At 38.9% G+C, this 15301-nt stretch overlaps 1 protein-coding gene across 1 annotated transcript in view; it reads left to right on the forward strand.

Moving 5' to 3' along the window:
• Positions 1-15301, forward strand: part of RASGEF1B (RasGEF domain family member 1B) — a 632849-nt gene that overhangs the window by 453798 nt on the left and 163750 nt on the right. The window contains exon 4 of the mRNA XM_032149109.2: positions 7383-7466. Coding sequence (XP_032005000.2) covers positions 7383-7466 — 84 coding nt within the window. The remainder of the gene's footprint in view (positions 1-7382; positions 7467-15301) is intronic.

Here is a 15301-nt window from a genome sequence, read left to right on the forward strand (position 1 = left end):
GTCTTTGCTATTGCAAATAATGCTGCAACGAACATATGTGTTCATGTGTCTTTTTAGTAGAATCATTTATTTTCCTTTGGATATAGACTCAGTAAGGGATTACTGGATTGAATGGTAGCTCTGTTTTAAGTTCTTTGAGAAATCTCCAATCTGCTTTCCACAGTGGCTGAACTAATTTACATTCCCAACAACAGTATTTAAGTGTTCCCTTTTCCCCACAGCCCTGTCAGCACTTGTTGTTTATTGACTTTTTAATAATAGCCATCTGACTGTTGTGAGATGGTATCTCTTTGTGGTTTTGATTTACATTTCTCTGATGATTAGTGATGCTGAACATTTTGTCACGTGTTTGTGGTCACTTGTATGTCGTCTTTTGAGAAGTGTCTGTTTCTGACTTTTTGTACTTTTTAATGGGGTTATTAAGTTTTTGATTACTGAATTACTTTTTTTAAAGATTCTGGATATTAGACCTCTGTCAGATAGTTTGTGGGTCTTTCTCTCATTCTGTAGGTTGTTTACTCTGTTGATAGTTTCATTTGTTGTGCAGAAGCCCTTTAGTTTAATTAGGCCCCACTTGTCAATTTTTGCTTTTGTTGCAATTGCTTTTAAGGACTTGGTCATGAAGTCTTTGCCAAAGTCAGTGTCCAGAATGGTGTTTACTAGGTTTTCTTCTAGGATTCTTATAGTTTGAGGTCTTACATTTAAATATTTAACCCATTTTGAGTTTTGTATATGGTGAAAGGTAGAGTCCAGTTTCATTCTTCTGCATATGGCTTGCCAGTTATCCCAGCACCATTTATTGAATGGGGAATCCTTTCTCTATTGCTTATTTTTGTCAATTTTATCAAAGATCGGATATTCATAGGTGTACAGCTTTATTTCTGAGTTACCTGTTCTGTTCCACTGGTCTGTTTATGTTTCTGTTTTTGTACTAATACCATGCTCTTTTGGTTACTGTAGCTGTACATCATAGTTTAAAGCTGGGCAAGGTGATGCCTCCAGCTTTGTTCTTTTTGCTTAGAATTTCCTTGGATATTCAGGCTCTTGTTTGGTTCCATATGAATTTTAGAATAATTTTTTTTCTATTCTGGCAAAAAATGACATTGGTAGTTTGATAGGAATAGCATTAAATCTGTAGATTGCTTTGGGCAGTATGGCCATTTTAATAATATTGATTCTTGAAATCCATAAGCATGGAATGTTTTTCCGTTTGTTTCTGCCATCCATGATTTATTTCAGCAGTGTTTTGTAGTTCTCCTTGTAGAGATCTTTCACCACCTTGGTTAGATGTATTCCTAGGTATTTTATTATTTTTGGGGGTTATTGTAAATGGGATTGTGTTCTTGATCTGGCTATCAGCTTGAACATTACTGGTGTACAGAAGTACTACTGATTTTTGTACATTAATTTTGTAGCCTAAAACTTTACTGAAGTCACTTATCAGTTGTAGAAGCCTTTTGGTAGAGTCTTTAGGTTTTTCTAGGCATAGAACCATATTGTCAGAAAAGAGAGATAATTTGACTTGTTCTTGTCCTATTTGTATGCCTTTTATTTCTTTATATTGTCTGATTTCCCTGATTAGGACTTCCAGTACTATGTTGAAAAAGAGTGGTGAGAGTGGGCATCCTTGTCTTGTTCCTGTTCCTAAGGGGAATATTTCTAGCTTATTTACATTTCTATAAATTGTTATACTACTTATAAATACACATTTTTATATAAAATTCTTATAAAATTAGCAAAGAGCTAAGTTACAGTACTTAGAAAATATCTGCTGATTGACAATAGGTGAGGAAATCTATTTATTAAATTATAATAGAGATTCACTGATACCTGCTATTCTACTCTGAAGAAGGCACCAGGGAAGACTAACAAGAAAATATTTTTTATTAACATGAAAAATAATAGTACCACTTATTATGTAAGTTTATTTGCTGGACTGAATTTTAAAGTCCTCCAAACAAGCCTATGATATAGGTATTATTCCCTTTTACATTTGAGGAAACTGAGGCTTAGCAAGGCTCATTAACTTATGGTCTCAAAGGTAGTAAGCTATGGAGCTGACATATTTCCGACTCCATGCTCACTGTCTCACTGTGACACAAGCTGAAGAAATTATAGGATAGAGACATAGTCAGCGATTACTCATTGAAACCAGGAACATATTGGGTACAGGCACTTGAAGCCAGTGAAGCTTATAAAAGGGACATTGGTCATCTGACACTGAGTTACTTCACCTCTGTCCTGTTTAGTGTTCTAACTTATAAATAAGAGGTTGATGATGGCAGTTCTTCAGGGATTTGCTGTTAAGCAAAAAAGAGTTGGATGTGTGTGTGTGTGTGTACATACATATGTACTATACCTCTAAATACATATATATATAGTACATACATATGTACTATACCTCTAATATATATACATATATAGTACATATGTATATATATATAAATATATAGTACATATGTGTATATATTAGAGATAGCTGTATAAACCAGTTCGATCCTTTTGAAAAGCAATAATTGGATAGTAAATAAAAAGAGCCATAAAAATGTCTATATTTTTGGCTTGGAAATCCTACTTCTAGAAATATATTCTAAAGAAATGACTCAAAAGACAAAAATAAGACCATATGTAATTAAAGGGAGAAAATGGAAATGATAAAAATATATATCAAGATATAAAATACGTTATAGTCTATGTTGATGGAACATTTTATAGTTACTAAATATTACAACTCTAGAGACTATGCAACAAGACAAAATATGTAATATGTGGTGCTAAGTGGATACAAGAGGTTAATACAAAGTGGTGTTCTAGCTTAATACACATGCATTTGGACAAAGCCTGGCAGAAAACTCCAAGATATGTGAGTATGGTGAAGGGAATGTGCCGTCTTCTTTCAGAAGTCCCATTAATGTGTAGTGTTTCTTGTTTTAATGTTCTTTGTAATTGTAGCCTTGTGGTAAGTACAGGTGGTGCTGAAGATGCATGAAACATGGGGAAGGAAGGTAACCGCACAAGGGACATTTTAAAAATCAGCATGTAAAACAACCAGGAAATAGAAATTTAAAGGCCAAAATTTAGCAGAGCATTTAAGGGAAATGGGTACTGAGGGAGGTGCTGAAGAATGCATTAGCAGGTCAGGCTCTAACAAGATCCTGCCAAAAAAAACTGGAAACCCAGAATGCTTTTGAGTTTGTTCTCCCCTGTGACCTTCTTTCTGCTGGCAAGCCTGTGATAATAGCCCAAAAGGAAGGAAGAAAGTGTAGCAGTATGCACAGTTTACTTAAGTTCACCAAAAACTGTACTCGACTGTAGAAAAGGGAGGAAGTCTGGTCAAGCCTGAGTGAGTCAACATTTAATCGCCCTCCACCCAGTTCTCCTCCCTTCCCAAGGCCACCTCAGCTTTATGTCTGTGTGCTTGACCCTTCCAAGGGAGGAACTCCAGCTGTGAGGGGAGGGACCAGCCCAAATCCCTATTGGTTGGTCTCAACAACCAGGTTGAGGGGCCAGAGAGAGCAGGGGCCAGGACAGCCGGTGATGATCTACATCACATCCCCTTTTAGGAATTTTCTTTTTCCTCTGTTTCCTCTGAGTATTTGAAAGGTCACAGCTCCCTCCATATCCTAGGCCCCAGAAAGAGCCCTTAGCCTTTGAGCAGTGTGAGGAACAACCAAAGTGCTTTGTCATCAGTTTGTTGAAAGGTTTCTACCGATGCAAGGTGCAGTTATTTTTGCTCCTTGAATAATGAATGACAGGGTGAGGTTGGAGATGGGAATAGCAATCTTTAAGGTAGAATCTGCTTCCGTCTCAAAACAGAACGCACTGTTACTAGCCTTGAGGTGTGGGGAGGAGGGGCAGGCATTGGATGGATGTGAATATCCTTGTTTTATATGGAATATAAAATCAAGACTTCTGCGAGAGGAGGCATTCTTTCAGAATTGTTAGGATAATTTGGGCTGCCTGGTGACTCAGCCTTAAGCAGATGCCACTTGGTCTGATCCCACTGCTCAATCAACTAGCTGAGCTTGCCAGATGATCCTCACATCTTTATTTCTTAAAAACCTTGATTATCGCTTTCCTTTTGCACCAGAAGTTGCTCTTATATTTCAGGCATTGGGATAAACACTGAAGGCAGTAATTACAGTTCAAGGCCTTAACAACTTCTTTGGTCTCCTTTAAGGGGTCCAATCTGGAAAGGTAACCCCAGATACCTTTCACGTAGAGATTTCTGAGAAGTTCTGTAGCTTTTTGGAGTTCTGTAGCTCTGAAGTTATTATGGGAAGAAGATAAGGGGACAATTACCCTCATTTTCCAGAGATCTGGAGAGGATGGCTGGTTTGCCTGAGGCTTCAACAACTTTTCTCTACTTCCCTGCTAGTCTCCTTATTCCAAGTCCATCCTCAGCGCCCACACCCCCACATTCCACAAATGGCGAGTTAGTGTGAAACACCGTTAAGCATCAGTCACCCAGACTGCGTGTGTGTACATACATATTCACCGTATCTCTAATACATATAATACATATATACATAGTACATACAAACCCCTGTAGGTGGGAAAAGCCTGAAATGAGGATAGGGGATAGGAAAAGGGAATGCTATTTAATAATAACTGTATGTCCCTCATTGTTCTGTGTTTTGCATATGAACCCACTGTTTCAGAAGTTCCCTTTTATGTGTGGCCCAGACTTATGTTTTCCTACCAAATAAATAATTTATAAGTGAGAAATCTATGTTTTGCAACTGCTGGGTTGTTTTGGTCTTAGGTATACCCAGTGTAAATGTATCAGGGGAATGTTTGGTCTAAAGAAAATCAGGCTGCATAACACCCTAAGAAAGCTAGTTACATGTTGCCATAGCAACTGGAGGAGCCTCAGAGTGAAGGGCAGAGTTCTTTAGATTCATCTACTGCCTCTGCAGATTGACTTCCTTGAAACAGAATCATGTTTCACAATCATCAATACTGAACAGTTATTTTCATTTTTAAAAAGTTACAACCTTAAGTTGATAGATTTTGGCTTTTTCTCTGGTGCCATTCAGTATCTTTTTACCTTTGGAAGGTGGGAGTTGGTAATGATATCCTTTGAAACTTTTATTCACGTACTCACTAATATTGCTGGGACCTGTGCCAGTGGGGTTTGATGGTAATTACTCTTTGATGGCTGGAACATGACCTGTGAAATGAGTTGCTGGTCTCACTTTAACTCCTAATGGACAGAAATCCGCGTGTCTCAGAACCCAACTATAACCCTTGTTTTCAGACCCCCGGGAAGAAGTTAGCAATTTGAATGGCTTCTCCTGAGGGTAAACTATAGGGTCTGTTCCCCAGGAATTATACTTTGCCTTTCTAGACCACAGATATCATTGCAATTAGTCTCAAAATACTCTGTGAGATGTGTGTGAATAACACAAACCACATTTGCAGACAGGGCCACCCTTTGAGAGTACAAGTAATTTGCCTTAGGGGAAGGGGGTAAGATAATTAGTAACAGCAGGAGTAGAGATTCCAGAGGTTCATACTCCATTCCTTGCTAAGTCCACAGGAAAAAAAATCTTCCTTTTACTCAAGAAACACAGCCAATTAATAGACAGTGTGGGTGGGGATGGGTCAATATTTGTTGATTAATTTTTAAAGTTCGTTTTTATTTTATGGGGTTTATTGGTACCTACTATTAAGTTTTTTTTCCCCCAATAACAAGTCTCTTGATGTCTTCTCTACCAAGACTGAAAAAACTGGGTGAAAAATGTGTGTAGTGAGAACTGGGGCTGGAGGTTGGAGAGGGCCAGATTTAGTGGGGGGTTTTAGAAATTAGTAAGGATATAAAGAAAAAGATTCGGCTGACAAAAGAAATAATTAATTGAAAAAAAAGAGCACACACATAGTGTAAGACCTGTTTTAGATTGTGAAGGATACAAGGTAACTAAAGCATGAGTTCTGTCCTCTGTAGCTCACATTCACAGCAGATAGTGACAAGTACTCTGTTTTAGTCAATTTTCTGCTGCTATAACAGAATACCACAGACTGGGTAATTTATACAGAGAAGCTATTTATTTGGCTCATGGTTCTGGAGGCTGGGAAATCTAAGACTATAGCACCAGTATCTGGTGAGGGCCCTCCCATGGTGGAAGGTGAGAGGAAGTGAGCACATGAGACAGAGAGAAAATGGGAGTTGAAATTTTCTTTTATCATGCACCTACTCCAAAGATAACTTAACACATCCCCATGAATACAGCATTAATCTATTTAGGAGGGGAGAACCCAGATAGCCTAGTTACCTCTTAAAGGCTTCATCTCTTAATATTTTTACAATGGCAATTATGTTTCTGACATAGGAGCTTATAGGGGGCACATTCAAACCATAGCACACTCCAATAATAGTATTTTGGGACTTGGTAGGGAGAAATTCATTCTGACTCTAGTAAGAAGTAGAGAACAATAGTGAAATGTTTCATAGGGAATTTGAGCTGGGCTTTATAGAACAAGTAGGAATTCACAGGCAGATATTACAGAAAGGCTATTTTAGGAATCGTGAGCAGCATAAAGAACAGCATAAATTGGAGACATTCGCAAAAATAACATGGGCCAATGTGACTTGAGATTTAGGGTAAACTATAGGGCAGAGTTGGAGTCAAAACTGAAAAAGCAAAGACTCTTTGGGAGGGCTCTAATAGCAGGTAGAGTACTTTGGAAATTATCCCATATGGAATCAAAAATTTGGAAACCAGAGGGTTACATGGGGTCACTTCGTTTGTTTGTTTGTTTTGAGATGGAGTCTCACTCTGTCACCCAGGCTGGAGTGCAGTGGCACAGTCTTGGCACACAGCAACCTCTACCTCCTGGTTCAAGCAATTTTCTTGCCTCAGCCTCCCGAGTAGCTGGAATTACATACCTGGCTAATTTTTGTATTTTTAGTAGAGACAGGGTTTCTCCATGTTGGCCAGGCTGGTCTTGAACTCCTGATCTCAAGTGATCTGCCCACCTCGGCCTCCCAAAGTGCTAGGATTATATGCATGGGCCACTGCGCCTGGCCGGGTCATTGTTTCTATGCAATGATATATTAGTAAAGTTATTTTTTAAAAGATTCACATAGTCTGATCCATGTTCTAAGAAGATATCTTAAGAGGTGAACATATTGTGAATTTATGTCAACGTGTGTATTAATTCCCTCAAAATGTCATAAATGGTGTCCCTGTACAAGTTTAAATGGGTTTGCACAGGCTGCAAACTAAAGAAACCATGCAAAAATGCTGACTCGAGTATTTCAAGTGACAACTATCAAGTTTAAATGCTTGCGGCACTGTTGTATCAGGAAAATGGATCCATGCAGCAGGAAAGCCAGCCACATCCCTGAAATTTCCCTTTCTGTGTTTCCTTTCCTGCAGGAACAGCAATGGAAACCTTCCATGTACAGCAGCATAACTCCAGTTTGCTTTCCAAGCCCTCTGATTGAGAAGCCAATAGGCAAAGTAAGAATGAACCTACTTTTATCAGACACTATGATTCGAGCCAGTTGGCTGTTATTTCTTTTTGCCTTGAGCTATTTCGGTGAAATAATAAAATTGATCTTATAAAAGCAACTGATATAATTCAAAGTTTGTACTATTTGGTTGGCCTTAGTAGGACTTTCTCAGGCAAAATGTTGAGTCTGAGAAAACTTTGATCCTAGAGTCCCTGTCCTCAGTGTCTGCCACCACACCCATCCCAATGGCATCCTCCCCATCTTCCTTCACTCTTCCGATCTCTCCACTCTGATTCACCTTCCCCTGCCTGTGGAAACTCATAAGAAAGAGGGTGCTTTTAGTCACTGACATCTTCATGTGGAAATCAGCCACAATACTAACTGTACAATATTTGTCATTTAAACTATCTTGCGGACTTTGCCTCTAGAAACTACAGACTTTGCCTCTAGAACTACAGGTATATGCTAAAGAACTACAGGTATAAACTAAAGACTTTGCCTCTAGAAACTACAGGTATATGCTTGAACTGCTCCTGTTCTGAACCTGCAATCACAGCATCAGTCCCATCGGGGAGTATAGCGCCCTAAAGGAAGAGTGTGGGGCTCTCTGAAGCCAGCTCACCTGGCTTCAAGTCACAGGTCTGCCATTCATGGCAAGTCCCCTGTTAAAAAAGAAAAAAATCCAATCAAACAAAAACTCATCATAATGGTACCTGCCTCATGGGGCTGTTACAAAGATAAAATTATTTATTTATTTATATGTATTTTTGGAGACAGAGTCTCACTCTGTTGCCTAGGCTAGAGTGCAGTGGTGCGATCTCAGTTCACTGCAACCTCCGCCTCCTGGCTTTAAGCAATTCTCATGCCTCAGCTTCCCGAGTAGCTGGGACTACAGGCATGTGCCATCACACCTGGCTAATTTTTTGTATTTTTAGTAAAGATGGGGTTTTGCCATGTTGCCCAGGCTGGTCTCGAACTCCTGAGCTCAGGCCATCCACCCACCTCAGCCTTCCAAAGTGCCAGGATTACAGGCGTGAGCCACTGCGTCCTGCCTAAATAATTTAATATAAATCTACAAGAGCAAGGATTTTTTTTTTTAATTTTTACCTATTTTGTCCACTATGTATTCAGGCACTCAAGGAGTTATGCAAATGAATTAAATACATGAATAAATGAAAAGCTAACTAGTAAGCTTAGAGAAACTACATCCCCAATTTGCTTATCTCAAGAAATAGAAGAAGGAGGTGTTGTATTTCATGAAGAGAAACCAAACTCTGGTGAGTAGATCAAGCATATCTTCCAGGTATACCTTAACAGAAGGATCACAGTGTCCCTGGGATTCTTACCACCTTCCTGTCCTTTGCTACTGCAGTACATCTCCGGACCACACGCAATCCAAAATCTAGTATGAAACATAGTCACTGCCAAGAAAAGCCAAAAACAGGCAAATAAAAATTCTTTAGATAGTGTTCTTATAGATATATGTGGGTAGAACCAGAGGGGGGTTTTTTGCGGTTTTTAAAGGAAATGAATCTGTTTTCCTAGCTAATTCCTGGTAATTTTGCCTTGGCCACAAGTCCTGCCAAGGCAGCTGTATGCGGAGTGTGAAATCCCGGGTGAAGCAGAAGCCGCCTGTCTGTGCTGTCAGCGAGGCTGACATTTTGCAGGCTTAGCAGGGGAGCAACCCTAGTTTCTTGGGACTGTGTTTCTGTACTTTGTGTTTGGTGAGGTCTGCACTTCCCCTCTGCTGACTTCAGTTCCAAGTAAGAGGAATATCCTTTCGCCCAAAGATTAAAGCAACCAACCGACAACAAAACACACCCTGGATGTCACAGAATGTGTTGCTAACTGTTCCAGTATTCACGGCCTTGCCCCCATGGCTGTCCCCTCTAGCCCCCATATTTTGACATTGTTTATATAGCCTCTAAATAGATCACCAGTTTGTCTGTGGAGACAGAGAGAAGCCTTTTCAAAGGCGAAGGTCAAAAGTCAATGAACCCCTGAGGGGTCGCTTGACTAAATTTCATTTCAATTCAGTATGTGGTCCGGAGTTTACTCCCTGGTTTCCTAGGCGTGATGAGGAACAGAAGCAGCAGTATACAGATGTTAGGGAGTGGCTTTTTTGAAATGCTTTTCAGAGAGTGGAAGTGAATTTAGCACAGTATGACCATCCATGGTTCTGTGATACTGTCTCTCTGTGTGATTCTCGGGCCCTCCTTCCCCACTGGGGCAGAGTTAGCAGATGGGCTTTCTGTATGGTGTCACCAGGACTGTTCTGGGTCGAGTGAGATCGCTCCCAAAGGGCGCTCTTGCTCTCTTTTCTCTTTTCTCATAGCTCTGGCTTCTGGGCTTAATATACTTGCTATAAATTACTCTAATGAATTTATTTTGCGTCAAATCTGATATTCATCTACCTGGAGGGGAGAAATGACGCTAAAAAATGTAAGCAGAGTCAACCTATAATTATAGGGGCCCATGGAAGGCAGCATTTGGGTAGACAGTTGAAACCTATGGTTAATCTGCCCAGAATCCAAACTATCTTCCTCACTACCGAGAAATTTTGAGTGTAAGGCTGAAAGCTGGCTCAAGATGGGGTTTTCACCACCCAAACAATGATTCTCCAAGCTGAATCAGGGACCAGCATTTTTTTGTTGTTGTGGGGGAAGGGAGTGTCTTGTGAAAACCCACAATTGGAAAACAGAGGATTTCAATGTGAGCACATAATAGAAAACAATATTTTGGAGCCAACTCAAATCTTACAACTAAATGATAACTCTTTTCCTTAATGGTTGTGATGAGAGGGTAGGCATAATGGGGAGAAACTCTTGGAGCAGAGAGCAAGAAGCCAGAGAAATCACTCTGGGCAACAGGCAAGCAAGCCTAGAATATGTGGTTATCTACTCGTCAGATGAAGAGAAATCGAGTGTTTTATTTTACATAATTGGAGTCAGCGCCTTTTGAATGAAACATACAAATTTATGTAAATAAGAATGCAAATGTTAAAAATATGTGTCTTGGGATTTCCTGGGGATAACCTAGCAGCTTTATCTTCCTTTCCTTTGCAGCTGCTAAATATTGTGTTGTGAAATCTCCAGCTGAATTTATTCCATCAAATCCCACAATGTTACAGCTAGAAGACTTTTCTTTGTAATTTATAGGAGATACTTTGGAGGATGAACTAAAACAGAGTAAACTTTAACATATTTGACAGTAAACATGTTACTCCCTAGAGGTTGCACAGGCCAACAATAAATGCAAAAAGAATTGCACGATTTTAATAAATTAATGGGAGATTCAAAGTAGACTGCTGAAAGGGAATTGGACAATGGTGATGAAAACAAAAGCAGGGATTGAGGGAGATAGGTAACATTAGAGGTTAATGTAAAAAACTACCAGGCTCTCCACAAAATTCTCATTGGTGCTACTGGCAAGGTATTGTGCATATCATGCCAAGTTAAAACAACCAAGTAAAATGCCATGACCTCAGCAAACTGTGCAGGTTTCTCTAGATACACAAGCAAACAACTGTTTTGAATAAGGGGCTGCTCATGACCATGACTGCCAACTTGCCTTTCTCAAAAGAATTTAGGAGACAGCTTAATCTGATTGACTTGTCCTCAATCCAAAAAAAAAAAGTAATAAATAACATTATTTTATTTGGCCAGAAGGAAATGGAGAGATAAACTGCTTTGAAGGATAGCAGTGTTATTAAATGAAAGGATGTCTAAGAAAGTAAACGAGACTCCCTGGGCATTCTGTATTTCTGAGTGAGGGAAAGGGAAACTGAAGGAGCCAGGTGGAAGTAACTGGATAAACAACAGATTAAAAAGAAAGGAACTGGTGAACTTCGAATCAACAAAACATAGATCTGCTTTATTTCAAAGTTGGGAAGCATCCATGGGAAGAAAAAATTAGAGGTGTCCTTTTCAGAGATTAATCTTTAGCTTGTTTTACCACCACACAATTTTTCCTAGCAAAGGAATGTTTAGCTTAGCTAATGGGGACCATTTTAAGAGTAGTCATGTAAGTCACAGGCTGTTCAAAATTACTGAACATTATATTATTATATTATGGCTAGATCTGGATGGACAGCACTAATTCCGCAGGTGCCTTGGGACATAATATTCATTATTTAGGGCTGTCAGTGACCCAAGAAGATGGAGAAGTCAACTCAAAAACTAGTGTATAGACTACTGCTGCTTCCAAAAAATACTGGAAGTCGTGTGTGGAATAATTGGAAGATAATGATTCTTAGCAAAGCAAGTCATAACAACTACTATAGTTGTATAAGAACATGATCTTAGTTTTTCCGTGTGAGTACCCCTGATTTGGCTGGAACTCTTTCGCTATACATTTAGCTTCTGGTCACTGAGGCAAAATGTATTAAGCCAAGTAATCTTCCTCTGGAGCTTTTCGTGATGAGGTGAAGAAAACCTTCCAGTTAAATAGTCCATTTTTTTCTTCTAAAATAATGGAAGCTTCACTTGAGCATATGTCCACCCAGATAAAAAGCACATTTATCAGCCTCCCTTGCAGCTAGATGTGGCTATATGGCTAGATTATGGCCAATGGGATATGAGTGGACATGATGTATGTAACTTACAGGTCATGCCCTTTATAAGAAAGCCCTGCCCCTCATGTCAGCTGGAATACAGATGTGATAACAGAAGCTACATCAGCCACCTGAGACCAAGAGAGAAGGACAGAGAAACAACATTGAAAAGTTGAGGTCTCTGATTCCATAGAACCCTTGGCTGCTTTTGCTCCAACTATAATTGCCTAAGACAGAAATGCACTTCCATTTGGTTTATGCCACTACTATTTTGGTCATTATTACTGTGGCAGCAATAATATCTTACTGCACAATTACACAGAGCAGAGAGTAGTAGGCTGCCTGCTCTGTGGGAAGTCACTGAGAGAACCTGATACAATAAATAGCGTGAAAGGAATGGAGATGCTAACTTGTTAGCACTCATTTCCCAAATCCAGCCTGGTTGAGAAAGAAGAGGCAGAGAAGCTAACTTCTGGCTCAAAGAACATGGTGGTGAGCAGGGCTCTGCTTAGCAGAGAACCCTGTCTTTCAGTTCTGAAGGTAGTAAACCTAGGTATCTAAGCTCAAAGAAATTCTCCTTAGAACTGAGGCAAACAGATTCCACTGAAACCACTCAAACTCAAGAGTCCATTATCTATCAAATAATGTTTCTATTGATATTAGCTGTTTGTCCACTGTGGTAAAGTCCGTTGTCTATCAAATAATTCTTCCAAGGATACTTACTGTAGGTAGGAGGTGTCATTAGTTTGGGGATATTCATAAATATTTTCATGTCTGTATTTCACATAATATTCTATTTCATTATCTGAGGCAGGTTTGGATTCCCTAGGGCAACCATCTTGGACTCCAGCTTTTGCTATAACTCTATGACACAGGCTTTCTATGGGAACAGTGAATCATACCTCATTCTAGATCCATTCTTTTTTTATTTAACATGAAATAATACTTATTGTTTTGGCTTAATAGATTAACTCTCTAAAAAGGCAATGGTTACTACTATCATACATTAGAGTCCATGGCAGATTTTTTTCATCCTGCCTTTCCCCTTAATGTCTGAAACCATGATATGTACGTAGTAGCTAGGTAGTGCCTGTCTATTGATGGTGAAATGAATGCAAAATTTTAGTTTGTCATTCAGTTAGGTATTTTCATCTTCTTATCCTCATTCATAATGGTTTTTGAAGTAGTATTCTATGTTAGTGGCTTACTATATTTGACTAAGGACAAATAATTTTTAAAATCAGTATTATCTGTACTGTCTTGTAAATATTAAATAATCAGAGGGGGGACTATAGATCTCTTAAATTTAGAGTCCTGGGTTCTCACTACCACCCAAGCATAACCTAGGCTGAAGTTTACTACATTAATTCCATCTGTAGGAGTTCAAATGGGTAAAAAAATACAGTCTAATGCGTTAAGGTGAGAAGTTTATCCACCCTAACGTTCCTAACAGGCAAGATGGCTCTATAAATAGACTCAATAAACTCAGAAGAGTTGTAATAAAATTTAACAAATGAGCTTAAGCCAATGGCAATTCATTTTATGTCCTCCTGTAAGGATAAAAGTATTTAATGTTAGCTCTCAAAGGCCACAGAAAATAAATGAAATGTGAACAATTAATATCTGTAGAATATTTATTAGGCTTATAAATTGATTAATTTTAAAATTATGTAGATGCCTCCCCACTATACAACTGAGAAACAATAAACATGAGAAACAGATATCATTCTTGTTCTTCTGATCCTGCTTTATAGCTTATCTTTAAAGGTTAAAACATATGGTACAATATGTATGGACAAAATGCACACACTCATCACCATATACTGATGTTTAAATATAAATAAATGTTTTGTTAACAGCATATGCACACGAACACAACACACACCATCCTCAGATCCTTGCTGCTGTGGAACGTGCTATCAAAGGGCACAGAGTCATATTTGTATTACAGAGATACTGTTTATTCTTTCCTTGTCGCAATGTGCTGATACTTTTCCATTAACACCACCCTAATGTCTCTTCCAGAACCCAGCTGAGAAATATCAAGTGGAACTTCTGATGGAAAAATGCTAAGTAGATGGCCTGGTGTATTACTGAGGGAAATAGAAACTTTAATTTGTACCACCTGCGAGTAGTCAAAACACATGACCTAAGGCTGCCATAGGATGCATATACCCTCTTTTCACATAGACAGGAAAAAAAAAATCACTGAGCTCTGTGAAGCCGCGCCACTGAATTATCAGCAGGATTAATACAGAATTAAGGCAGTTTTGCTACCTTCCCAATCTCCTTGCCCTTGAGTTCCTTTTGTTATCTTCCCAGTACTCTTGAGAAAGCCAAAGGAAGCACTCCCTGGAAATATTGCATTCTCAGCTAAAAGCTAGCCAAGCATCCGCTAAGAAATAAACAGACATTGAATACCTACCATGTGTGAGGCAGTGTGCTATAAACTGTAATCCAGGGCAATTTGGTATAAATGATAACAGAAATAATAATTATTACAACAATTACTATTGTTTGAGGACTCTGTGCCAAACACTAACGTAAGTTCTTTATAAGCATTATCTCATTTAATCATCTTACAGATGAAGCCTAGGTGATAAACAACTTGTTCAAAGTCACAAAGCTAATAAATGGTACGTTGGCATTCAGACCCAGGCATGCTGACTCAAGAACCTAGGTCTTAACCACCTGCTAGAGAAGTGCTTTTTTATTTGGACAATCTCTTTCCTATTCCTAGTTGAAATGTGATCAACGTTTCCTGAGAGGACACAGAAGGATGCCAAAAAAAGTATGACCTGGCTTATATTATGGGTCACTCTGGCTACAGTTAGCCAACCTTAGATTTTCATTTTCTAAAAGGCCCCAGTTATAAATAGCAACCGTGCACAAATGGGAAATAATGTGTGAGCATGCAGCCTTAGGCTGATCCTTTAAAAGCAGTTGCTTTACAAAGAAATTTAAAGGGGGTATGAGCTGCAAAGATGTCACCATGAGGTTACTCAGATCAAAATTGTATTCTTCAGAAGCCATTCCATATATTTAGGTGTCCCAGTTTATCTCCCCTGGGAGAAGGAGGCTTAGTGTTCATCTAATCCATGAGGTTATGCATTTAATTTTCAGAACTTTAACACTCTCAGTGGAAAGACTCAAAGCGATATTATTAAATATCATTAAAGTTCAGTTTAATGAAACAATTACAATCAAGTCAAGGGTGGAGCTAAAATCTCCACTCACCAATAATACTTGTAAAGTTTTTACATATAGGCAGCTTGGATGCCTGTTAAAAT

The sequence above is a fragment of the Hylobates moloch genome, unplaced genomic scaffold (assembly GCF_009828535.3).
Source record: "Hylobates moloch isolate HMO894 unplaced genomic scaffold, HMol_V3 SCAFFOLD_2, whole genome shotgun sequence".
In the NCBI taxonomy this organism is placed as follows: Eukaryota; Metazoa; Chordata; class Mammalia; order Primates; family Hylobatidae; genus Hylobates; species Hylobates moloch.